The sequence below is a fragment of the Bicyclus anynana genome, chromosome 2, assembly GCF_947172395.1.
Source record: "Bicyclus anynana chromosome 2, ilBicAnyn1.1, whole genome shotgun sequence".
Taxonomy (NCBI): domain Eukaryota; kingdom Metazoa; phylum Arthropoda; class Insecta; order Lepidoptera; family Nymphalidae; genus Bicyclus; species Bicyclus anynana.
Window position 1 is genome coordinate 14,515,210 of NC_069084.1, and position 27,898 is coordinate 14,543,107.

A 27,898-nucleotide genomic window follows, 5' to 3' on the forward strand; every position below is an offset into this window, starting at 1 on the left:
CAGAATGGTTTGATGACAGGTCCGACTGGCATTGTCGCTTGAGTTTAGAGTTGAGTTCAGTTTTAATTGAAGTCGGATTCGAACCTACGCCCTCCGAATCGAAGTCAGAGGTCGTATCCATCACGGCTCTCAATTATTAAAGATGATAATTGCAAACTGTGGCTGCAATCTACAAATGATTCAAGAACCGTTCCCGCTAGAAACCATTTGGTTAGCTAATACCCCTTTAGATTTCAAACAGTTTTAAGCTGAGTACCCACAGATCGCAGTATTTTGGAAATTGATACCCTAGAAGTAAAAGTCAAAGTCCAAATTTATTTCAATTTCGCAACGTTAGGTTAGGTTAGGTTAGGTTAGGTTAGAAAACTTAAAATTAAACTGAACTTATTAGCCTAGCCCCTTACATTCTGAAAGGAGACCCGTGCACAACATTGAGCCAAAATGGGTTGTTAATTATGATGATAGATCATAGTCAGGAACACACATAGGCAGTAGCGTATATGTATTAATCGGGATAATGAATACATACACATATTTACATAATAATAATAATATAATAACCCTCCCTCTCAGATAAATAAAATTATTTACCTAGATATTTAAACGAATACTCAAATATTTACCAAAAATCCACAGCTTGTTTTCTAGTGTGTACCAAACCTTACAAAACGTCATAATATCTCTCACAACCCACCTAAATTAATAAACGGGTTTCCATTCGAGATAAACCACCAATTTATTAAGTTATTTGAACGCTCAAGCTAAATGACGAAGACATTTGGTCTATTCTTGGATAATGAAAATTAAAGGGAAACTTAATACTTTTGTTTTACTTAGATCAAGTTACAAGTTTTGTGTCATTTTCTCTGTTCTCCTTAGCTCGTATTTAGGGTGAATTGAAAGTGCATTGTTTTTTTGTCTTCAAATAGGAGGGAAGACCTTGTTTATGTGATCTTAATTGCAAGTTTACAGGGCAGCTTTGATTATGCAGGAGGTTCAAAATAATTGTGTTTTTTCAAGCGCTATCTATTTACACGATACTAAAAAATATTCAAGCATTTTTGAAATTGTCTGGCAATCTGTCTGTCTTTCAGTTTGTCCGGGCTTATCTGTGGAACTGCTGAACTGATTTTAATGGGACTTTCGATGGAAGATAGATAAGGGTATGGAGCAACGAATAGGCTTTTTATCCCGAACAAACACACAGGATTTGTGAAAAACAGAATTTCCCTAACAACTTCTTATAGACATTGCTATTATTGTTCATAAAAGCAGCTTACTTAAGAGAGACGCGATAGCTCAGTGGATATAACCTCTGCCATTTAAGAAATTCAATATCAATGTCTCAAACGATGAAGGAAAATAATCGTGAGAAAACCTGCATATCAGAGAATTTTCTTAATTCTCTGCGTGTGTGAAGTCTGCCAATCCGCATTGGGCCAACGTGGTGGACTATTGGCCTAATACCTCATTCTGAATAGAGACTCGAGCTCAGCAGTGAGCCGAATATGGGTTGATAATGTAGTGATGATGAAAGTTTGTGGTATTGTAGGGGGTAATCTCTGGATCTACTGAACAGATTTTAAATTTTTTTTTACCACTAGAAAACTACGTTATTTGTGAGTGTCATGAGCTACATTTTATCCCCGTACTCCCATGGGAATTAAAACCACGCAGGTGAAACCGCGGGGCGTCCGCTTATCCGCTATAGTACGCGCGTTAACAACTGAGTCTTAGGGCCATAAATCATTTCTCTATATCTATCTCGCTTGCACTTATGGGTCTTATGGAGCCGTCTAGTGAAGGGTGTAACAATGAAAGACATATTATCGATAAGTAAAGTTTATTATCGTATCTTGTTCACAAAATTAAAAAAATTAACAATATTTGATTTAATATAATACATATTTCATATTATATAATTATTAACTAAATAAAATTAATCTTCATCTGAGTCTTCATCATCAGAATCTTCGTCTTCTGCCAAATTTATTATAAGCGGCGCGTGATCTCTAATTAGAGCTTTTTGTAAATCTTTGTTATGAAGTTCTTCGGCATGCCTAACACATTTGGCCCAGTCTTCTCGTGTGACATTTTCTATGGCTCGGTGGAGGTGATTTTCGACATCTGCTATCTTGAAGGTATTATTATTCTTCGCAACTTCTCCCTTTACTTGTGCCCAAATTAATTCTATTGGGTTATATTGACAGTGATATGGAGGGAGCCTTATTACTTCATGACCTCGTTCATTTGCCAGATGGTCTAAAGCGTAGACCTTCTGCGGGTTACTGGCTTTTACTTTTCTTATTAATTCTTCAATAATTTCGTTGCTGGAATATGGAATCTTTTTCTTTGTCAACCATTCTTGAATTTCAGCTTTCCTCGTGTTTCTTGTGGGTATCTTTTCCAACTGTATCGAATGATAGCTTGCGTTATCGACAATTATAACTGAGGGCTCTTCAAGTAGATTCAGGAATTCGGAAAACCATGCCATATATGTTTCGCCATCCATTTCTGTGTGGTAATCAGCATCCTTTGATTTCACCGCTTTAAATATTAGCTTCGCATCTGGAACGAAGCCAGTCCTTGCAGAACCCGCATGGCAAACTATTAATCTTTGGCCTTTTCCCACAGGCTGATTCTTGAAACCTCCTTCATCGTTGCTTCCAAGCCACATCCTCTTTCTTGCATGGTTTTGATTAATCCATGTTTCGTCTAGATAGAAACGTGGTCGCTGATCGTTAGTTCTTCTAAGTAAATCCAATTTCCTTAAAAAGTCCATTCTAGCACAAACAATATCAGTTCTTTCCATTAAATATTTACGTCCTTCGCTATTTTTCTTATACTGGAACCCAACCTCCTTCAGTAGTATTCTCATTGAAGTGTTGCCGCATTTAAAATCGGGTAATTGTTCACGGAATTTTTCTAAAATTTTCGCCACGGATGGATACTCTCCATTCTCATAAAATGAAGCTACAGTTCGCTTCAACACACTTTTATCAAAATCGTCAATATTAGTGACGGTTTGTGGTTTCTTAAAATTTGTTCTTGGTATACAGGTACTGCCTGATTGTGATACTTCCGTCTTGATTCGGTCCACTGTCGCTCTGCTCACACCACAAACAAATGCGGCCATTTCACGTGGTTTGTTGAAATTTAGAGAAGCCACTTTATTCGGATCACTTTTCAATTCATTGAGAAACAGGAATACGTTGTGAATCAGTGTTCGAGCTTGAGGGCTAATATCGCCATGTAATTTCTTCAGATCAACGTTAGAAAATAAAGTATCCATAGTGCGCAACGAGTAACACATGAATGTATTTATTTAATTGCAGTAAACACATTTATAGCAAAAAAAATACGCAATGCAATTACATTAGAAACCGACCAATCAGAATCGTCCAAATCATTATTGACTCATCATTAGCACGTGCGCAGGTAGCCGTTTATCGATAATTAGGGTGCGCAGGTAGGCGCGCTGCATATTCCTATCTTTTTTGACTTTTATGACCGGACGACTCAGATGATAACGCGCATACTTTAGTAGCTGATAATATGGCAACTTACAAAATAGTCTCAGTAACTGAAGTCGTCTCATGTTCGTCATATGATCCACGTTCCGATTGGCTGCCGTCACGGAACGCTCCGGTCGCGCCCATTACCCGTCTCGATATTCGATACTGGATATAGAATTCAAGATATCGATAAAAGTATCGATGTATGATTATTAGGATCACATCCTACACGTAGTAGTTTTTATCGCGAGCATACGGCATAACATGAGCATGTGTTACTACTCGTATGCTGTACATAACGGCGATGCATCCGATAAGTACTGTGGACGCCTACCACTAAGCGGATTTTTAATTTTACGGTATATTCGAGCGACCCGTGCGATGCGGAAATTGACACACTTGTATGACTCTATACAAAGAATATTACGACCCGTTTGATGCGATGCGTCCCATACTTACGAGTATGATGCGGATATGTGGACGCCCTCCATTGTAATTTAATCTTGAAAAAAACACGGCTAAATGCTTGAATCTGAATTTCGGGAAAATCTCGGTAAAAACTGCGCAATTCGATTTCTGAATTATTTATAATGATCCTACGTACGGAACCCTCGGTGGGCGAGTACGACACGCACTTGTCCCGTTTTTATTTCTAACAATCACAGAACGCTCTTTAAATAACAATGAAAGGAAACTTAAAATTAAAAGACCGATAAATTTTGACCTGTAGTTTCATGGTACACTGCTCGCAACCACTAAGTAAAGTCGAATTGTGACTAATTTTACAATAACCGGTACAAGTACAGTTTAATTTCATTTCAAAATTAAAATAATTCAACTTAGATGTCTGCAGTGACATTAATAATAATTATTTAGATTTCAATGATGATAAACTCTTTTAATGTTGATATAATGATTATTTTGAAAACTACATATAACTCTGAAGGCTTGTTGCTTAAAATCATATAAAAACTGTAGATTGTAAAATCAGATCAAAGATAGGCGTCCACATATCCGCATCGTATAAGTATCGGACGCATCGGTTTTAACGGATTTTTAATTTTACAGTACCGTTTTCCGTTTGATACGATGTGTCCGATAGGTACTTACGATGCGGATATGTGGACGCCAAGCACTGATCATATCAAAATTCATTTATTTCAAGTAGGGTTAAATTACAAGCATATTGAAATGTCAAGTTTGACTGTTTGTAAAAACTCTACCATCACCAGTTCCAAAGGCTAGACATCATTTAACAAACACCTTTAACCATGCGCCGGGTTAAATATGCAAACGTTGAGGGTTAAAATCTAGAAACCTCTAGAACTCTAGACTATAGAATACTGCATTACTGTTTGGCTCACTAAGAATTAAATAAAAAAAGGTTTTTTTTTTAAATTTTGACCTCAAGGTGATTTTCGAAGTTAAGTCATGATTGTCTGGACGAAGTCCCGGGCATTTGCTAGTTTGACATCACTACATGTCAAATCCGATTTCAACGGCGACCACAACGACGAATAACGTTCCGTTTAAATAATATCAGGGTTGGACCGTTTATTTGCCAGTTCCCACGCAAAGTGCGTGAAGTGGAACGCAGTACGGCTGTTCTTTTAGCGAAGTTGCAATTGATTCGTTTCCCGGATGGAGCCGTTTATTTTGCATGCGACCGTTTACATAATGACTATATTTCGTTACCTACTAGCGGACGCCCGCGACTTCGTCCGCGTGGAATTTAGTTTTTCACAAATTCCTCGGGAACCATGGATTTTTTCGGGATCAAAAGTAACCTATGTGTTAATTCATGCTATAATATATCTCAATTACAAATTACAGCTAATTCGGTTCAGTAGTCGAAGCGTGAAAGAGTAACAAACGTTCATATCATTAAAATCATCAGTTTTCGCAAATCTCGGGAAACCAAGGATTTTTTCGGGAAAAAAAGTAGCCTATGTGTTAATCCAGAGTAAAATCTATTTCCATTCCAAATTTCAGCCAAGTTGCTTCAGTAGTAGCGGCGTTAAAGAGTAACAAACATCCAAACATCCACACAAACTTTCGCGTTTATAATATTAGTAGGATTGTTAGAATTGCATTTACAAATGATCAGTTCAATCGGAAATCAAATATTCTATCATAATTCTATCAATTAGATCGTAAGGCAGCAGTCAGCTGCTACACAAAAAAGAAGAAGAAGTATTCGTCATACGACGAATATCTCAAATTGGCCATTCGACTTTACAGAGAAAATCTGATAGTATCGAGCTTTCTGTAACAAGGTATATTCGGAAATACAAAGTAGCAAATACTAATATTATAAACACGAAAGTTTGTGTGGATGTTTGTATGGATGTTTCTGAAAGAACTACGTGAAAGAACACTGGCTGAAAAACCTAAATCTTTATGATATTGTTACATGGCTTGAATAAATACATCATCGGGCCAGCACCGCCTTCAAACTGATCATCAGTTAGTACATAATATGATATATAGAACTTAGAATGTCTTTATGTTTTTGAAGTCGGTTGATTTTTTTTTGACACGATGAACTTTGCAAAAGTATTTTTAAACATTCTATTTTACCCTCCCCCATAAGTGCCCCCCATATTAAAATTTCACCTATTCATACATCTCAACACAGAAAACAGACAGACATTAAAATGTGCGCGATTGATTATTATAAGGGCTCCGTTTTTGTACTACGTACATTCGGAACCCTAAAAAGCCTTTAAAAATGGGCTGATGATAATGAAGTCATACAGAAAATTGACCCTACTGACCCAATTTTGATTCAAAATGTCTACATTCATATGCCCAGCTATAGCTTAGTACATTCGGAACCCTAAAAATTAGCCTTTAAAAATGAGCTGATGATAATGAAGTCATACAGAAAATTGACCCTACTGACCCAATTTTGATTCTAAATGTCTACATTCATATGCCTAGCTATAGCTTAGTGATATCAGTAATCTCACTGAACGACATGGAGATACGGGCGCCGATCTTTAACCCAATTAGTTTACCGACTCCCGTTAGCTAGATAAAGAACAATCGTTAATTAGCCGTCATAGAGGTGGTAATGCATATAAGAATGAATAGTGTCGTTTCGGTATTGTATTTGTACCGTAAGGACGTGTGAATTGTGTCTGATATCATCGCTCTAAAGCTAGTCACTCACCATCCCTTAAGCCCACGTGCCCGCAGCTATGAATACCTAGCGGTTGCCCGCACTTCATTAGTATTTAGGATGCCCTGCTTTTCCTTCAACAGAATGGTGCGGAAAAGAAAACGAACTTGTTTAGGTACTTAACTAATGTTTGTTCCTGTAAATTCGTCATTAGAAGTGTTTTTATTTATCAACAGTGCTTGACCACAGAACATAGAAAACGCTAAAGCTATCGCTTAAGCAATGCGATCTCACATAAAGTAGTTGCATCGTGTAGGGTTGAAACTAAAATTTTGACGGCCTACGAAGCCTCCCACCAGCCAGACCTGAACCAATTAAGAAAACCTACGTCAATCGGCCCAACCGGGGTTCGAACCCAGGACCTCCGTCTTGTGAATCCACCGCGCATACCACTGAGCTACGGAGGTCGTCTAAAGATACCGAAACCGTACCCAACGAAAGTCTTTAATGCTTTGTGTGCCATTTGATGTTTGTGGAGCGGCGTGCACAGGGTTCTTAACTAAAGTAGGCATTGTACGTAATAATACAAAACAGAAAATTCCTCCTCCAATACAGGTCCGTAATAAACTCTCACAGGGTATGCAGTGCGTTTATGCATCTACGAAGTGCTCGCCACTATTTGTGGTGCGCTGTTACAATTCAAAGCGGCTCCCATCGATACTATTATGGCAGACAATACCTACATACACTGGAGTATTGAATAGACCAAAACAAAGGCCCTCGTAAATAGAAGTAACTAACAGTTAGTTCAGAAACTTATTAGGTACTTGTTAGTAATAGTTATTCTGTTTCTGGAAGACTTTTTGGCTATGGATGTAGTAGTAAGGCGAGCTCTAAAACGTTTGTGTGTGTAAACTAAAGGAACGTCATAGCAGAAACAAACGTTTAATTGTTTAGATCAGTTTCCCAAAACTTTTCTGTGTCGTAGACCCCTTGCCATGTTTTTCCGTGTTGGATAGACCTCCTACTTTTTTGATATTGATTTTCTGTATCCTACAACTTACACAATTTTATAAATATATATAATACTAGCGGACGCCCGCGACTTCGTCCGCGTAAAAATTGATGTAAACTTCTCTACCTCTACTTTATCCTGCTCGTAAACCTACCCAACCCTACCCTACCCTACCCCTACCTTACTCCTACCCTACCGCTAACGCTAACCCTTCCTTCCCCCACCTTACCCTACCCTAACCCTACCCGTAACCTATCCATACCCTATCCTACCCTACCCCTAATCTACCCCTACCCTACCCCTACCTTATTCCTACCCTACCGCTAACCCTAACCCTTCCCTACCCCTACCTTATCCCTACCCTAACCCTACCCTACCCGTACCCTACCCCTACCCTACCCTACCCCTATCCTACTCCTCCCCTACCCTATACGTTCCATATCCTTCCCCTACCTCTACCTTTCCCCTACCCTACACTACCCCTACCTTATCCGTACCCTACCCTACCCTACCCTACACTTTCCCTAAATTACCCCTATCCTACCCCTTCCCTACCTCTATCCTATCCCTACCCTCAGCAAAATTGGTCCAGCCTTTTGTGCGTGGTGCAATGACAAAAAGACTATAATTTCCCAAGCGACTTCTATGCTAATACTATAAAGAGGTAAAGTTTGTGTGGTTGTCGGGGGTAATCTCTGGATCTACTGGACCGATTTGGAAAATTCTTTTACCAATAGAAAGCTACATTATTTGCGAGTGTTATAGGCTATGTTTGGTCCTCATATTCATACGGGAACGGGACCCACGTAATTGAAACCGCGGGGCGTCAAATAGCGGCATTTCTGCGACTTTCAGAAATTTTGTATTATCTCCGAAACTATATAACTAATTAACATACTGTAAAGGACAAATCTTATCTCTATAATATCCTTGTGATTATTAAATAATTTATTTTGATAAGGATTTAAGTTTAGTTGTGTAAATAATGACGTAAACCTTAGTTTAAAATTTAAATAATTTATTAAAGTACTAAAGGTACTATATCTGCTAAAATATAAAAGATAGATATATGGTGTCGCGGACTTTTTTGTAGAACTTTTAAAGGTTCAAAAAGGCTCCATACATTTATTTCAGTTATACGCAATGGTTGAGGCAGCGCATGCGAATAAGTAAGTTTTTCGGTCTGACCTGTAAGAGAAAACCCGCGATATCTCAGTAGTTATATATGATATAAATATAAAATATAGCCTATAGCACTCCCCGATAACGTAGCATTCTATTGGTGAAAGAATTTTTAAAATCGGTCCAGTAGTTCCGAAGATTACCCCATTTCAAAAAATTGTTACAAACTTACAAACTTACAAACTTTACCTCTTTATAATATTAGTATAGATATAATATTTTTTTTACTTCATAGTTACTTTTAAAATAATGTATATGTTTTGATATTATAAGATAATAGGATGTAAAAAATAGGTACTATTAGTGTACGCACTATCGTGGAAACCATTTTCATTTAATGGACCCCCAAATTTTTTATCGCTGACATAGACCCCTTGCAGTTTATCATAGACCCCTAGGGTTGCAGTTTATATAAACCACTTTGGGAATCACACCAGATTGATACAGTGGGAAACGTGTGAATGTGACATCGAATAACGTTTACTAAAAAACCACTAACATGTAGATGTAGTAATACGAGTATAAAAATAATGTGGTTTTGCATTACTACCGGTAAATTCACTAACATTGACGTATAATTATAATTAACATCAAATCAATAATAACCGACTTTTCCGTATTCTGTAAAACCAATTGTTAACAAAAATCACAATGTCGACTGGGCAATGTCTTCTTACCTACTCTATAATATCCAGTCTGCACCAGATGACATTTCTGATAAGTTAACTTTTAAGTTACTTTTATTATTTTCTCCCAATAATAAATTTTAATTTTGATCTATGATTATAATATACCGAAAAATAACACATTAAATTATAATCAGTATTTTCAGTTCACAATATGACGGCAGATTATTATATCACGAGTAAAATTATAAACTAACGTATTTCACAATCTAACGGTGGCATATACATGCCCATAAACGTATTACGCACGAAACATTGTAAACATTTTTCTAGGTGTCAATGTGAAATAGATACAATTATATAGATAGAAGTTCTCGTATGCAAAGGCTGCCAGTTAGTTCCTGTTCGTAAGAGCTACTAGGTGTTTTCGACCTAGAAAGCCTATAGCAACTGGTTCCCTGCATAACTGCCCATACTTAGAATAACTAGCAAACTAGCATTGAAGTAATGGTATGCCCATTTATCATCAAAACAAACAACTTAACTCTTTACCGTTTCGAATTATTATTTTTAACAAAATAAATTAGGAAAAAATTATTTAGGGGCCCAACTTTATAATCAAAGGGGGAAAGATTATTAAACAGTATTTTAGAAGAACGAACATTTTCTATTGAAAAATGCAACCATTCCATCAGTATTTTCTTATGACGGTTGTCACGTTCAACTATCGTCAGTAAACCAACTTTACAAACAACCTTTTTTTCGTTTTTTAGTTTATCACCATACGTTAAATAAAATACTTTGAACTAATTGAGAGACATGCGTGTGGTTTCATATAGCAGTTTATTGTTAAAATAAAGTTAAGATGCTGAACGATTTTGTCAAATACATCGTACCTACACGTCATGTATTATGTGCTAAGACGCAAGTGGTCTTACTTGGAAGATGTTTAAGAAAGTAGAATAGAAATTCTAATAGAGAATCATAAAAAATGTTAGATACATATTTTATCTTTAATACCTACAACTGTCCGATTGCCTATTATAACTGACAACTGTTAGAACTAGCGCACGTAATAGAATTGGTTTGTATAGTGGACCAATAAATTAAATACAGCCAGCCTAACACAATTTCGTTTGTCTGTACTATGTGATTAATTCCACCGCAATACAAATCGAATGCGTTATACACAGTAAAATAAACAAACGTGTTTACTCAATAAACAGTTTAGTTTACCTGGTAATTAGCATGATAATTAATATACATCATCATTATTAGCAACCCATTTTCGCCTCACTGTTGAGCACGAGCCTCCTCTCAGAATGATGATGATTAGTTTACACAGCAGGTTTCCTCACGATGTTTTCCTTCACCGTTTGTGACACGTGATATTTAATTTCTTAAAATGCATTTAACTGAAAAATTGGAGGTGCATGCCCAGAACTGGATTGGAACCCACACCCTTCAGAATCGGAGTCAGAGGTCATACCCACTGGGCTATTACGGCTCTTTAAAAAAATGGGCATGCAAGTGCCCCGGACCAGATTCGAACCTACGCCCTCCGAAACGAAGGCAGAGGTCCTATCCTCTGGGCTATCACGGCTCTCAAATTAAATAATATACCGAAAAAGTAATAATAAAGAAATCTAACGACGCGACGTTCAGATTTATCCTTAGGTACTCAATTTAGTTGCTAATTATCAGCAGATAATGAGTTAGGGGTCGAGTCCTGGATCACAACAAACAGATTTCTTATAAAAAAATTAAGGAGTAGAGTTGGTTACCACCGTGGTAGTGGTAGGTATACCACCGTGTCTTGGAGAGAACGCGAATCCATCATAAAATTAAATTCATCATAACATCTCTACCATTAATCTTTCTGAAAAAGGGGCGTGCATAAGGTTATAGATCAGGGTATGCACTAGTAAGACAAAGTAACCAAACTGGGAAAATGTGCATTGAATAAGCATTACCAAATCATTTGTAAGGGTATGCAGTAATTTAATGCGTGTAGGAAGTGCACGCCACTGCTGAAAATTAGTCTCGAGAGCACGGTCTACCTCTTTAGGTAATCCATGCTTAAGAGTCAAATACATAATATCATTAAACTCGGTAGCCCGCATTGAAACACCGCGTGTTTAAGTTCCGTATCTTCTCTAGAGAATAGTGTAGATAAGTTTCGAGTACAAACTTATATCATAGAGTTTGGCCCTACACTGCAGTGAGCCAATGTAGAGCGAACGCAAAAAATAGGATATCTGTAATAACTCGTGACGAGAGACAATTATCGACCAATAGTGGCAAAATCGAAATTGCGTAGTTTCAAATGATTTGGCGTACCTAATCGAAATTGCGTAGTTTCAAATGATTTGGCGTACCTAATCGAAATTGTGTAGTTTCAAATGATTTTGCGTACCTAGTAACATTATTCATTATTATTTAACCAAAATCATGCAACATAGTCTAAAATTAATAAATCGTTTTAATAATATTGTTAGTTGAACACTGGAATAGGTATCCTTGAGGTAGGTAGGTATTTACTAAAAATAGAGGTAGGTAAGTATTTATAATTATTAAAAATATTAAAAAATAATCTTACCAAACGACGCTACTGATGAATTAACCTGAAAACAAAAACTGAAAATTAATATTACGCATACAAAATAATAATAAGATGTGTGTATTCGTGGCGTAGCATGAACTAATATACTCAGAGGCACAATTATCCGCGCACTTCAATATGACGCGAGTATATTAAAGTGGGCGGATAATTGTGCCTCTGAGTATATATATATATATACATAGAGACATGGCCGAAGTGACTTCACACTTTACCAATTGACTGTTTCAAGACTTGTACTCGTCTCTTTAGCTATATTTATTTGAATGGGTAAATGATTAGTAAATATACATCTTCACTACGCAATATGCAATAAATAGTACAATGAAAATTACTTAATACTCGTATTTTAGACACGTTCAAAACATTACTCCAAATCTCATAACTTTTCATTAGGTAATATTTCAATGCAGTTTCGCATTCGCCAAGTTATTAAAACTTTTAAGTAGTTTGCGCGTCTTGAGCGACGTCTGTCTACCATTTTGTTGCATTCACAAATTTCCATTTTTAACCGACTTCAAAAAAAGGAGGAGGTTTTCAATTCGACGCGTATGTTTTCTTTTTAAATTTTTGTCATAACTTCGCCATTTATTAACCAATTTGAAAAATCTTTTTTGTTTGAAAGAGCATACGTTCAGATTGGTCCCACTTCATTTTCATAAAAATCGGTTTAGTAAATTAAAATCAAAATAACCGATAGATTAGATAGATATACCGAAAAATGACACGTTAAATTACAATCACTATTTTCTGTTCACAATATGACGGCAGATTATAATATCCCGAATGAGATTATAAACTAACGTATTTTACAATTTAACGGTAACATATCCATACTTGTGATAGAACGTAACGGAGGCAACAATACAGATAGCTGAGGCTGAGATCGCCGGAAGTTTCGCACTGGCGACAGTGCTGACGCTTCCTGCGCTGTGGAAATGGGGGTAGCTCATTCAATGTTTAGAAACACTATACATAGATGCTATGTGTTGTAGTTATTGAGGTATGCTTTAGAAAATTTCACACTGTTCATTTATTCAACACGAAAAATACCTTTGGAAATATATCATTTGCTAACTTACATTGAACAAGCAGACGCACGCGACTTTGTCCGCCCTTTAACCATCTAATCCCGCCCTATTACAAAATCCGTTCTTAGCGTATACCTACTAACTATAAGTTACCTCCCTGCCAAATTTCATCACTATATGTCAAGCGGTTTTCGAGATGTCATAATGAATGACCTTTCACATTTATAGTATTAAGATTTTATTGGATAAATAAAAATAGCTATTTATAGCTCTAACTTTTGTTTACATCAACAAAGTATAGATTCGTGATGTATTGAAATGAAGACTATTTAGCACCAGGCAGTAAATTACATAGCTAACAGTAAGTACACATGCTTATGTATGCAAAAATAAATTATACATACAAATTTAAGTAGACATGTGAATCAGACAGGGTAATAAATAGACATCATTGATGTCACAATTGATATGACCTTGAATGTGCAGTCAATAGTACTCTTTAAGGACAATACAGTGTAATTATATTTCCCACTACCTCATGTTATATTTGTTGTGAACAATTCTAAGGACTTTACAAAGCACTTAACCATTTCATGAAAAGGTCATATTTTTTACAAAATATAGGTCAGCACTTGATTGTAATAAAACCTAATGGTATGCAATAATGCAGCCTATGGTGGAACACGTCTGCCCAGAAGGTACCTAATCTCTTTAGACTTGAAGATACACATGTTGTAGGAGGTAGGGAAAACAGAAACTGGAAGAGAATTCCATAACTTTGCAGTGTGAAGTGGAATATTAGTGGAGTGTTATTCTTAGATACAAAGCATAATCATTTTCTAATCTGTATTTAAAAACTCTTAATACATAATACTAGCAGACAAACACAATTTTGTCTGCTTGGAAAACTCTAAAGTTTAAATAAATGAACTTTCATACAAAGTTTCCCCAATTCACTCCCACCTCCCCATAAATCTGACTGGTAGTTCCAGAGATAAGCATGTTTCAACAAAAAGAAACAAATTCATAACTTCATAATATTAGTATCATCATTAACAACCATGAGCTATGAAAATCGCATTCATATGGATACTCCATGAAAAGTATGTAAGTATGTAGTAAGTCCCAAAGGAAGTTCAAAGGGTTAAGCGCACCTACATAATATGGAATTTCCTAAATGCCTATGTGTGGCACTCGTGACTGCCGCGGTAAAGCTATTGCATAGAATTTTTTATCAACTTATGCAATTATAATTATTTATTTATTTTATTTATGCAGTATTTTTTTACTTTAGAATATAGAAGAAGAAGAAATACTTTATTGCACACACACAATTTTAAATTAAAACATTAAAAAGATAATTTAAACTTAGCATGCAAAGGCGGCCTAATTACTATAAGTAATCTCTACCAGGCAACCCATGACGAGAGAACTTTGCCCCTCAGCCTCACACCACTTGTCCAGTTGAGTTTATATGACAATGTCAAAATGTATTTACTTGATGCACCGCTTGGGTGTCAGGTGCTCAATACCCACAATAAAAGCTATGCAATAGCATAAAATGAATGACCCAGTAAATTAGCCAGCATGACCTTAAGTGGAAGGTCAGCTGCACATGCTATTAAGATGCAGCTTATTGCACAATAGAAAAAGACTACAACAAAAAGAAATCATTAACAACCCATATTTAGCTGACTATTGAACACAAGTCTCCTCTGGAATGGGTTAGTGTAACGGTCTACCATTCTGGCCCAATGCGGTAATCCACATATTATGCAAGCCAGAGGGATGGTTTAGATAGAATTAAGAAAATTCTCAGGTGTATAGGTTTCCTCATGATGTTTTTCTATCAACATTTGAAGTATTTAATTTCTTAAAATGCAAACAACTGAGAAGTTAGAGGTGCATGCCCCTGACTGGATTGGAACCTACCCCCTCCAAATCAAAGGCAGAGATCATATCCAATGGGCCTGCTTTATATTAGTATAAATAATAAATAATACAGATATCTATATAACTAATATTATAAAGAGAATAGATTTGACTGTCTGTTAGTTTCCATTGCATTAAGGAGGCTCTGAAACTACTGAATCAATTTGATAAATTCTTTCACCAATAAAAACCCAGATTATCAAGGAGTAACATAGATTATATTTTATCCCAGTATTACCACAGAATGGGAACTATGTCAGTGAAAACACAGAGTTCTGCTTCTCTACACTAGTAATATAAAAGTAAGGTTTGTGAGGTTGTAGAAGGTAATGGCCGGGATCTACGGAAACAATTTTGAATTTTTGATTTGGTCTTTTACCAATAAATACCAATAGAAAGCCACATTTTTTTTATTTTTGAAAACATTATTACCCACTAAGCTTTATTACTTTATAAGCTAATTTCATGATTTTTTTCAAGACAGAAAAGAAATATTTCATATTATATTTCTCTGACGTAAAATGTTAACATCTAATGATATGTGATAAGGTATATAGACTAAAATTAATGGTCTGAAAAAGGAGAATAAGCAGTATATTTAATATATTTAAAATATAATAATACGTTACAATTATAATATGCTTACTTAATTATTTCGCTGACTTTGTAGGAATTTCTTCGCGTCATCATAAAGAAAACCGGTCATAGAAAATTGATATTTTCTTACAATTTTCGGCCTTAGAGCGACAACGTTTTAGTACTATTGTTATCTAGATGTATCGTGCGCTAAATTCAACATTTTCGTTTGTGCTTTTCACTCAAATTATCATGAAAAACATTAACTTAGAACCGTTCATAATAGTGATGACTTTCCGAACAAGTGTTACAGATATTACTTAAATTAATCATGGGAAAGGCTATAATTAGTTACGTACCTTTTGGAACTGTCACCTTGCTTTGTCTTCTACAGGAGAAATTATTAGATAACGTTTTCCAATTTCACGATAATAACAACAAACATAAAATCGAAACAATAATCGAATTCGAAACTATTGACACGATTGACACCCCAATACCATAGACAAAAAATGCCTTAAAACTAGGTCAAATGTATATAATCACGATCAAAAATGTTGTAAAGACTTATTGAAGTAAATCTTGTGCATAATTCTGAAGTAAGTTTTAATATTTTGATAAAATAAAATACATTATTTTTACCGACGTTTCACTGTTTATTAAGGCTTTTACGTATAGAAACCATAGATATTTGAATAGTAAACTTGAATTTAAAGTCTTTGGTTAAATGACAGTAATTTAAACTAGTGCTGCCAACTTTTAGGTACGTTCCCCAAATTACGGGGAATTCCGACTGAATTTATGACAATACCCCAATAGTTGTAGTTATTGATAATATGCGGAAAGAGTTAAGTACTCTTACGGCATAATATTAATCCTCCAACTTTTCATGTATTATCATATAAAAAATACTTAGTCAAATTATTGTAAACTTATGTCTAATAACTGTAGGTTATTATGGCAAAAACACTATTAAATAGAGATTAAAAAATGTATATTTTTCCCTCAATTCATATGGAATGGGATGGGTGAGGATTTGGAATATGTTTTCTCAATTTTGTGAAACAAGCTTTGATTTACGGGGAATAAGAATAAAAAGATATTGGCAATGCTGCGATCAATCAATTACGTCACTTCGACTTCACTTCAGATAGATAATTGTCAAAATCGAACGTCAAAACTGGGAATTTGTATGATTTGATTGATTTGGACGATGTTAAAAAACACAATAGTGAAGTTAGAATTGAAACTTCGCTCATTTTCCTTCTCCGATTAATATTACAGCAATTTTTTAATAACACTATAACTATTCACGAACAATCGCGTGTGTATGAAACGCAAAGTTTTCCTGTTACAAAGTGCAATTGTGTATCTCAATACGAATAATTGATTGTGTTTTGCCTGTGAACAGTGAACTTTTACACGGAAAGATTAGATAAAAGCTTGCAACTTAATTGTGTTTAGTGTAAACAGTAATAATGAGTGAGCCAGTGAAAATATTCGACGTGAACTCTGACCATACCTTATCGAATGCTGCCGTAATGGGGCCAGCGGACACCCCTTCATTTAGAAATCCTATTCCTGGTACATCTGGTGTTAATAATGGTTTCGGCCCGCCTGTGTTACCACCACGACCAGACTTATCTATGCAGACAAACTATGGCCTGAATAATGGCATGTCTTACGGTGGTATGGGAGGATATGGTATGGGGTACGGTGGAATGGGATATGGAGGATACAATAGCTATGGTATGGGGGGTATGGGAATGGGCATGGGTATGAGTCCATATGGAGGATATAATAGATACGGCCCAATGTATGGAGACATAGAGAATAGGTAAATCTGTTTGTATTTGCCCATGATTCATTCTGTTTTCAGATTATTTCCTTATTTAACTACGCAGTAAATACATAATAATAGACATATATAACATATTAATTTAAATTACAAAAACAAACTATCAGATCAAATTTCTTCATTCACTATATCAGCTAATGTACTTATGATTATGAATGTTAGTTAATTATAATATGAATACCTATTTTTTTTGCAAACACCAAGTTTACATAACTTGTTTAAAGCCATAAAATTAACTTAATATAAATACAATGTAAGTGAAATCTTGAGGCACAAGTTAACAAGAAGATCTTTTCAGTCTAGGTGATAATGTATTTTTTTATTGTCAATATACTTGTGCTGGACTACAATAATAAATATGTGATGGATATTAATGATGAGGTCTAGGATGAGAAGAGCTTACCTATATTATTTACTCTATAGGGAAACTGAGGATTAAATACAGTAAAAACTCTATATTATGGTGTTATAGAGAGTTGTTGTTAAATAAATAGAAGAAAAATCAGAATTATATAAAAGAAAAAGTATTTCAAGCTTGTAGTTATGTACATAAAAAAATAATCTTATTTGTGTATATTTTGTTATTTTTGTCTGAAATCTTTTGCAGTACCAGTAGTAATATATTAAGTCCATGACTTCTACTTATTAGTCATAGTTAACAACAAAGTTTTTTGCATGATGCCATTACAATCAGTTTAATAAAGCGATAAAAGAACATACACAGCTTTCTTCCTTCGTCTTCTTTCCTGGGCCTTTTCCACACTTGGTCACTAGGGGTTGGCCGTTGTACGTAAACATACACAACTATTCAGTTTTTACTAATTTTGGAAACTTAAAAAATACTTTTTACTACTTAATTTATGTACAATGGCCAACCCCTAATGCCCAAGTGCGGAAAAGAAGGTCCAGGAAAGAAGAAGATTACTTAATTGTTATTGTTGTTATTAAGAGTGGGTGTAATGTTTTGTAGAGTGTATCAGTGTATGGAAGGCAAGCTAAACCAATAAAAGCCATGTGATGTTGATGCTTTAGCATGTTTGTCATCAAATTGAGTGAAGTATAAAAATGGAGTTAACACTGTATTATAATAACAGCAGTATTCCAAATCAGTTTATACTTATGATAAAAAATTTAAATGCCCTGTTTCGTTTAGATTCATCCAAATGGCAGAGGAGAACTCGAGACCAGCATTTGACTCCATTCAGAGTGTTGTGAATGCAGTGGGCAGTGTTGCAATGATGCTTGAGAGCACATTCTTTGCTCTGACCAGCTCTTTTAGAGCCATACTTGGTGAGTAGGCATTTACCCTGATATTAAATCAAATCAATTTATTTTCAATGGAAACCACCTTGATTGTAATCTTTCCTGAAAGTAAGTGACAATGCAGTATAAATATACTCAATGTAAAATGAAAATGCAAGCATACTTTAAAAAAAATAACTTTTATAATTTATTTTATCCTGTTTATTTTTATTACGAGTGCCCAAACTCTATTATGTAAATGTAAAATATACTTTTCAAGAAGATATTTATAATACAATGTCATCTCTTAAAATTTGTTTCAGTTGTTAGCTAACAAAGCAAGTACCTTGGATTAAATGAAAAATATATGAGACAACATTTAAAGAAACACCTATATTAATTGATTGAAACTATCAACTTTAAAAAAAAAAAAGAATATTTGCCATTTTATTATATGACCAATGTTCCCATCCCCTCCAACTAGTCAGAAAAGACTGTGCTAGGAGTGGGTACGACAATAGACCAAAGGGACAGGGATTGAACTTCTTACCATTGAGCTATTGAGGCTTCATACTTTTTACTTTAAAAAGGTTTTCTAAACATAAATCATATTTTTATAGGTGTAGCAGAAAACTTTGGTCGGCTCAGATCATTATTTGCCCAGTTCTGGTCTACATTTGCTGTAGTGCGCAGCTTAAACTGGCTTGTAAGGAAACTCTTAGTTTTATTGGGAATCAGAACAGAATGTGAATTTAAGGTGAGTCAGAAAGTCTTCAATAAACCAACATAGTATTTTAAGAAGGCAATATCTGATAATTGTTGTCAAAATTTTCATTGCTATCTGTAATAACACTAACAGACTAATATTATGCTAGCAACTAACCATCCTATAAGTTTATATTCCTGCAATGTCCATGACATCATGCAGGTCACAACCAACATACTATCAGTTTTATCAGATGTCCTGCCGTTAGTGCTGGAGGCACGTGAACTTATTGGATGGTGAGTGGCTAGCATTACAAAAGCAAAAGTTTTACAAGTGTGTATGTGATACTCTATTATGCCTGTTGAACCAATTTGGCTGAATTTTAGGAATTTGGGAATGAAGATGGATTATATCTTCTAATAAAAGATAGGGCATACACTTCCCTTTAAATAAAAATAAAAATAAAAATAGCCTTTATTCTCTGATTGCTGAATATATACAATATACTTAATACTATTATTTAATTTATATACTAGAGCAATCAGGTTGTCCTTCGACATAGGCCTCCTCCAGACTTTTCCACTCTACTCGATCTCTGGCCTTTCCTCGCCATCCTTTCGGCAGGTCATTCCCTTTAGAGATTTAAAACCATGAAACCTGTGGGATTTGTGAAGAACAGAATTTAACATAAATGGTGTTTTGGGAGTACTCTAGCTAAAGAGTTAACATAGATCTAGCTTTTGATTTAAAAATAGTTTATGATCACAGTTTAGCCTTATCTTGAATAATCTTATATCTTATATCTTTGAGTGCATGACTATTAATGTACTGTGTAAGTGACAGATTTATCTGGGAAGCTTAGCTACAGGATTTTACAGGCTAGAAATATAGGTTCAATAAACTGCAACACACCATTTAATATCAGCTGTACGATGCGTCCTTCACTTGTATCTATTTAACACTTTCTGTATTTAGCAATGTAGATAACTTCAAAGTCAATAACACTATTACCGGTTCCTACTACCTAGTCTTTCTTAAAAGTCTATTTACACATGTTTTTTTAAATTTAAATTTAAGAAGACTTCTTTTTTAAAAAAAAAAAAAAAAAAGCTGCAATAGCCCAGTTACGGAGTAACCTCTGCATCCAATTACGGAGGGTGTGGATTCGAATCTGGTAGAGGAGACTCAAGCTCAGCAGTGAGCCGAATATGAGTTGATAATGATGATAATGATAATCATTTGATGAATAAATTAACTTAAGCTTAATACTATGTATAACTATAAAATATTAGTACCTTAATACATATTAATATTTTAAGTATGTTAATGCCTATTGTGTAAATTCAACACAATGTTTTATTGTGAGTTCATTAAAATTTATACAGCAAGCGCTTAAAATGTAAGGTATTGACCTTCCAGAATCTAGGCTCAAGTAAATGTCGTAATCAGTATCAGCCGATGGACGTCTAATTCTGGACAAAGGCCTTCTAAAGTTGATTGGGCGGGGTCCCAGTAACTCACTTGAGGTCATCGGCCCATCTAGTGGGGAGACGACCAACTTTCGAGTGCTGGGTCGCCAATCAAGCACCTTAGGGACACCAATGTCTACCAGTTTTTGGAACTATATGACCTGCATATTGCCACTTCAGCTGTGTGACTTGTTGAGCTGTCTGTGACTTTGGTTTATTTGCGGATGTCATCATTTCATTAGTAGGGATTATGCGCATCACGACATTGCAATGGCACAAAAGAGAACTATGTTTTCGCTTCTGTCGCTTTTGGTCGACATTTGTCTTTCTTTCGACACAAAATATGTCGTAATTATCATCTTAAGTTCAGGATCGCTCTGAGCTCGCCTCATCGCCCGCTGAGTAACCTTATTATGAGGACCAATGTAAACCTATTACACCATAATTTTTTTTTTTGTGTAAAATTCAATACATGATACCTACGATATACTAACCTTATCAAATTGGTATACACGGATTATTTAATTTGGCATTGAGTTTGCTTGGAGATAATTTGCAAAATCAACTTATCCCACAAAGAATTCTTATCACCAACGCGACTACACAATGCGCTGATAATAAAAACTGATATGCTTATTATATTATTATCGGAGCTATAACAATTAAAATGAAATGTGTGCAACAGTATTTAATTGCATTTTGTTCATTTACATTGATAAGTGATACAATGTTGTTATTATTTTATCTGGATCGATATTTAAACTAGCGATCATACCTAACTCAAGAAGCGATTCCAATCGCACCATGCGACACATGAGTATAGATAACAAGGGTTATCACATTGTAGTTTCAAAAAAAATTACTTTTATTACAAAACTAGCTGACGCCGCGCGGTTTTACCCGCGTGGTTTTCGTTCCCGTAAGAACGGGGACAATTATATAGTCTGTAGCCTTTCTCGATGAATGGGCTATCTAACACTGAAATAATTTTTCAAATCGGACCAGTAGTTCCTGAGATAAGCGCGTTCAAGTAAAAAAACAAACAAACTCTTCAGCTTTATAATATTTGTATATAAAATAATGCAGTTCTGGGAAATGCCAAGTATAAAAAACTACCACGCCTAGCCACGCTTGTATAAAAACGCTAGTGTCTCAGTACGCTCGATAGAAGTGATAACTTAAGCATGTGTGAGAGAAAGGGAAGCCAGACAGAGTGGCGCCGTAACGCGTAACGTTACGCATCGATTTACCATCCCATAAGAAGTTATCATTCTAAAATTGTAATACAAAGTTGACCTAGTTAGTAAAAAATAGAAATAAAAAAACTTGAGAGGTATCAAGAGACACCCGGATGGAACGAATTGTTATTATTATTCATTATTTATTATGTACATAAAACCAAACAAAGTATACACTCAATAAAAATAATCGTCCAGACACCACACTGTTCAGCGCGAAATAGAAAGACGAAACGAAAATAACTGGCTTGCATTCTATGAGAGACAGAAAGACAGACAGAGAAACACGCGCATGCCGCGTACAACTATAGCAAAAAGTGTCGTTACAACTTTTGGTCTTAATTTTTTCTGTCTAGCCCTTTCGCAACGCGAGATAAGGAACATCGTTCAAAAAGTAAACATCAATTTGCAGGCATGGGCGGAAGCGGTGCAAGCCACACAGGCCGGGTCTGCAACACCCGAACAAAAAGCCAAGGGGTCCAGCTGGCCCATACTCCTGTTCTTTGGAGTCATCGCCGCAGCGCCTTACATCGTGCTCAAGATGCTGAATGGGCTATCTTCGAGTATACATGAAAAATGTGAGTACCCACATAATTCACTATCATAAAACAAAACTTATTTTAATAACCCCTGGGCTAGTCTTACTTTATATAAGGTATTTTTGGAGTTTACTTTTTAAAAATCGAATTGTCATGAAAAAATTTAATGAAAAAATATGGGCAGTGAAATTCGATGAACGAATGACGTTTTTGTGGCGCAACCTATTCTGCGCACCTTTCACTTTTCAAGCGTAGGTATTGAGACGTACATAGTGTATGCTGCGGGGCAACATAATAAGGTTCTCATGAAAATTATAAGTATTTCACAAACAACAACGGATTTCATTGTATGATGCCCTTGATTGCTTTTGCGTGAATCACAGAATCCCGGGATCCGAAAGTAAATAGTTATCTAATTGTAATTTTTCAAGTGAGCTGTAAATTGAACCTAGAATCTCTCTTCTATAAAACAAAATATACAAAACCAATCATATGTAAAACAATTCCTGATAAGGTTATCCAAAGTTTTTTTTTTTTATCAAACAGTAACTAGTCAACGTAAGCAGCTGATAATATAAGATTTATCATATATTTTGTGCGTATGAGCTGATAAACGCAAGGTATTATTATTTTCTCAATTATCTTGGACTTGGTACAGACGGTGGCCTATACAGGGTGTCCCATAATTATCTAATGGATAAAACGCAACATACACCACCTAAAATTCATTTGAATAGTTTTCCAAAAATCCCTAGGGTGACCAAGTTATATTTTTTTTTTGAATGTTTCAAATTTTTTCATCTTATCTAATATTGCAGCAAGTTATATATACCTACCTAAATTAGAACTGGTATCCAAAGCTGCTTTAATGGGATTTTACCAAATTTCGGTCATATGTTTTCATACAAAGTAAATAAAATAAATCCGACTATCCATGTAACAAACGGCTTTATCTATCCTTGCATTTTAAATAACGTAAAACTTAGCTACGTCATAATTATAAAGATGCGTATAAGGGACACATTTTAAGATATATTCACAAAAGAAATATTATTTACCCCGAAAATATTAATTTAAGAACACATATACTTCGAACATTTCTCATTAATTTTCGGTAAAGAATATAACCCCAGAGTTATGGGAAATACTCCCAGCATCCTGTAATGGGTTATTTGTAAACCAATCATTTTGCAATAATTAACTATATATTTGAGTCGTTCTTTAAGTAACATGTATACACAGGTTAATCAATAATAGGCAGATAGTGTCGTACCCGTTACAAATACAAAATTCAAAAACGAATACATTCTCGAGTCAGTACGACACAAAGCGTCGCATCAATCAATCAATTTTCAATATTGTTCAAGATGATTATTATTGAAAATTACTGAACTACTTATGCTACTAAAAAAAGATTATGGCGACTGGCATCATACGTTTTTAATGTTTTAAAGACTGTTAAGTACTGTTAGTACTTTTTTATTAGTTATTATTGATTATTATATTAATTTACGTAATTGTTTTTAGTGTTCAATTTTGAAATACAAATTAAGAAAAAAGTTTGTGTATGCGGATGTTAAGGAGACGCGTGGCTTTTGTTTTTTTTTTATGGATTTTACCGGCTTCAGCACGCAGTTTGTAAAGACTGGGCATACTCTGTGCATGAATAAAAAAATTATTGAAAACAATTTATTCTAATGTAATTTTTTTAACAATTCTTGTTTTCCTTTCACAGTACAAGACCCATCCACCTGGCAGAATCCCCTGCGTGCGATCGCCCAACACGACTTCCAAGCGTCAACACCCCAGGAGATCAGCTTTAACGCGCATCAGGTCCTTACCCTCGCGCCACAACACCTCCAGGGCCACCTCTGGAACTCCGGATGGCTGATGGCAACAACAGACAGACAAACAGCCGGACTAGTTCCTGTTAACTATATAAAAGTTGTGAAACCAGTTAACCAAATCGAAAATGTCGCCAGTAATACAAATATGAATAGTACTTCAAACGATAATGAAACATCCGGCAAACCTTTAGAAAGTTCACCAGATCCTACGGTTGCAGCTGAATTAGAGAAAATTTACAGTGGACAAGAACTTTAGTTTTTTTTTTTAAGTTGGCAACATTATATTATATTTTTGTTTGGTTTGGCAACACTGAGTTGCTAGTTGCTACTTACCGGGTGATGTCTTTATTTTTGTGAAGATAAAAAGTGAAAAAAGAGACAAAAGCGTTTTAAAATGAACACAAGTCAGCCATTGACGGTCAATTATTCTCATGTTTCTGCAGCACAAACGGCAGCGAAGATGTTTCATAAGTCGAGCCGTCATGCACGCAGTGACCAATACACGATCAGTTATAGTCGTGGGTGCTGCAGATACGTGAGAATAATTGATCGTCAATGGCGTGCATTATCTTTATATTTCACTGCGTCTGATCTCGAAACAAAGCCTTTGTATTTCTCTGAGCTTACTGCTAAGTAAGTAATCTATATGCCTGCCTTGCCAATATTATCTAAAGCTAACAAACTCCCAAAGTATACTACTATACCATATTTTAACAAAAAAGTAAATAATACAATAATATAGTTGACTCATATAAAATTTAATATAAAAAATATGAATTTCGTTTGATGGGCACGAGTATATAAATATTTTGATTTCAATTACTATAAGTTGAGGGTTTTTTATAAATCTTAAGTTAAAAATGATGGATTTTTTATTTATTTTGTGACGTCACGATATTACTTGACGTCACTAGAGGAGTAAACGTTAAGCAAAGGCACGTCCAGTTTTTTGCTTCAGTCAGTCTTGTTATTAATGATGCGTCACGACACGATACGTCAGACAAATATAAATCCGGCTTTACACAGTTTAGTGTTCACGTGACGTCATGACCCAGATAAAAAATAGTCTAGTCTAATAGTAGTGGCTTATAGTGTTTTGGCGCGTATTGTCAAAAAAATATTTAAATACAATTTTCATATAGTCATGTCTTAAATATTTTTCTTATTTTTCAATCAAGTAGAACAATAATGAACAATATAAAACCCTTTTAAGTGTTAAATAGCTTATTAACTTTATTGCACACATTCCAATCTAAAGCTATGTTCTCTCGCTTGCAAAGCACTGTATGCCTCTGTAATATGTATGAATAACAGTTAACTTATTTTTTAACCGACTTAAAAAAGGAGGAAGTTCTCAATTTAATCGGTATCATTTTTTTAAAATATATGTTTATAGATTACATATTAAAAAGTAAAGATACGCTTTTTTGTATAACACAAGATTTAAAATTAAAGTTTGTACAAGCCGAGCCTTTGACGATGTAATTCTGTATTAGATATTGTTTATTAGACGAATTTTATTTTTTTACCTAATTATATTTACTTTTTATTTGCTAATGAATTATTTTGTTACATAAAAATAGATGAATGTGTCAACTCACAATAAATTTATTTACATAAGGTAAATAAATAAGACAACAATAAGATAATTTTCCCATAACCCAAACTTAGCTTTTACCAAAAACACTTTAAAACGGTCAGACTATAGAAAGTCATGTGAAGTTATAACTACCCTGCATAGCTGTTATGGGAAAATTTACATACACAGTTAACGCAAATTAGATTATGTTTATTTTATACTAGCAGACGCCCGCGACTTCGTCCGCGTGAAACTGGGTATAATCTTTCAACTACCCCTACTTTACCCTACCCTACCCCTTCAAATTTTTAATTTTTTTCTGTCATAAGAACCTTCTGTCAATAACAACCACATAAAAAAAAATAGTGAAATCGGTCCAGCCGTTCACGCGTGGTGGCGTGACCAAGGGATATATGGATTCATTTTTATATATATAGATTAAGATAATATATAACAATATAATGATGCCAATTTTTAAATACAGTGTGTATATAAAGCTTTTTGAATTAGTCAATGTTCTGGGATATCTGTATAGTCAATTAATCATTGCAGGTTGTGTATAAGGTTTAGGGGTGCAATTCTTGGTGAATTTTTAATTTAGAATATGTATATTAATTAGAATGTAAAATTGCGTATGAAAACTAGCTTTTACACGCATTGATTCCAGGCCATTTCTGTACGAAGTATCTGAATAAAAATTTGTCATAAGTTACTACTTGCAACATCACCATCAGCTATATGCGAATGGAAGTACCATCAAAATCGGTCCAGTCCAACGAGCGGGTAATAATTTAAATTAAAAAAAATGTAAATGTAAAAAATACCTACCTATAATCTTTAACAGATGCTTTTGTTTATTTGTATAGATTTGCCTTGTAGCGCATACTCTGTATAGCATTTATAACTACTTTGAACTACTACTTTCACTTCTATAATAAAAAAAATCATTGTATGAATTTAATCTTAATAATTAGTTAGGCTTGGCAATTGTAAATATTGTTTCATGTTTTTAGTATTATTTATTAATACATTATTTGAATAATGGAATTATTAATAAGATCTTTCTGCAACTATAGCGCCTTGGAGATGAAACTTTTATACTTTGCTGCTTTGTTTTAAGCAAACAAACAAACAAAAGTCAAGTTTATCAAACATGTTTACCAATGCCTGTTGAAATGGAACAGTAACATAAATATAATTTACAAATTGTCACAATTTAATAATTATAATTATGATTAATATATTGATTATCAATTTATGGATTTTAGCTTGGTTTTATTTGTATGCATTTATTTGTTGATTGAATGTATGATCTTTTATATGAAAGTTGTTGCAATGGACTGATTTTTAGTTGACAATAAATGAATAGTTGAATTTTTAGTTTTTAATTAATCTCATGTCAAAGTATATTTTTTTAAAGAAGTATGGTAACCTCAAATGCCTATTCGTCAGGCAACTCTATAACCTTGGTTAAAAGTAAAACCAAGGATAAAAGTGCTCCTAAGGGAAGCAGTTTTGCCGGTCTTAAGCATGCACCTCCAACCTTTCAGTTATGTGCATTTTGAGAAATTAAATATTATACACTTCGGACAGTAACGAAAAACATCGTGAGGGAACCTGCATACCTATCTGAAAATTTTCTTAATTCTCTCTGTGAAGTCTGCCAGTCCACATAAAGCCAGCGTGGTGGACTATTAGGCCTAACCCCTCATTTGGTGAGGAGCCTTTTGCTCAACAGACAGCCGATTATGGGTTATTAATTAATTAGCTAATAAGTAGCTTGATTATATTACTTTAGC

At 34.8% G+C, this 27,898-nt stretch overlaps 2 protein-coding genes across 3 annotated transcripts in view; one reads left to right on the forward strand and one right to left on the reverse strand.

The window, feature by feature from the left end:
• Positions 1-16,124, reverse strand: part of LOC112051544 (focal adhesion kinase 1) — a 181,506-nt gene extending 165,382 nt beyond the window's left edge. For both annotated transcript variants that reach the window (XM_052889034.1, XM_052889031.1), the window contains exons 1-2: positions 15,981-16,124; positions 12,062-12,086 (exon numbers count right to left, since the gene is read on the reverse strand). The gene's annotated coding sequence lies outside the window, so the exon portion shown is untranslated. The remainder of the gene's footprint in view (positions 1-12,061; positions 12,087-15,980) is intronic.
• Positions 16,125-16,788: 664 nt separating this feature from the next.
• On the forward strand, positions 16,789-27,474 carry LOC112051232 (probable peroxisomal membrane protein PEX13). Its single transcript, XM_024089788.2, has 5 exons — positions 16,789-17,458; positions 18,633-18,769; positions 19,342-19,478; positions 22,547-22,712; positions 24,409-27,474. The coding sequence occupies exons 1-5, from the start codon at positions 17,100-17,102 to the stop codon at positions 24,774-24,776; spliced, it is 1,167 nt and encodes a 388-aa protein (XP_023945556.1). The 5' UTR covers positions 16,789-17,099; the 3' UTR covers positions 24,777-27,474.
• Positions 27,475-27,898: the final 424 nt, after the last annotated feature.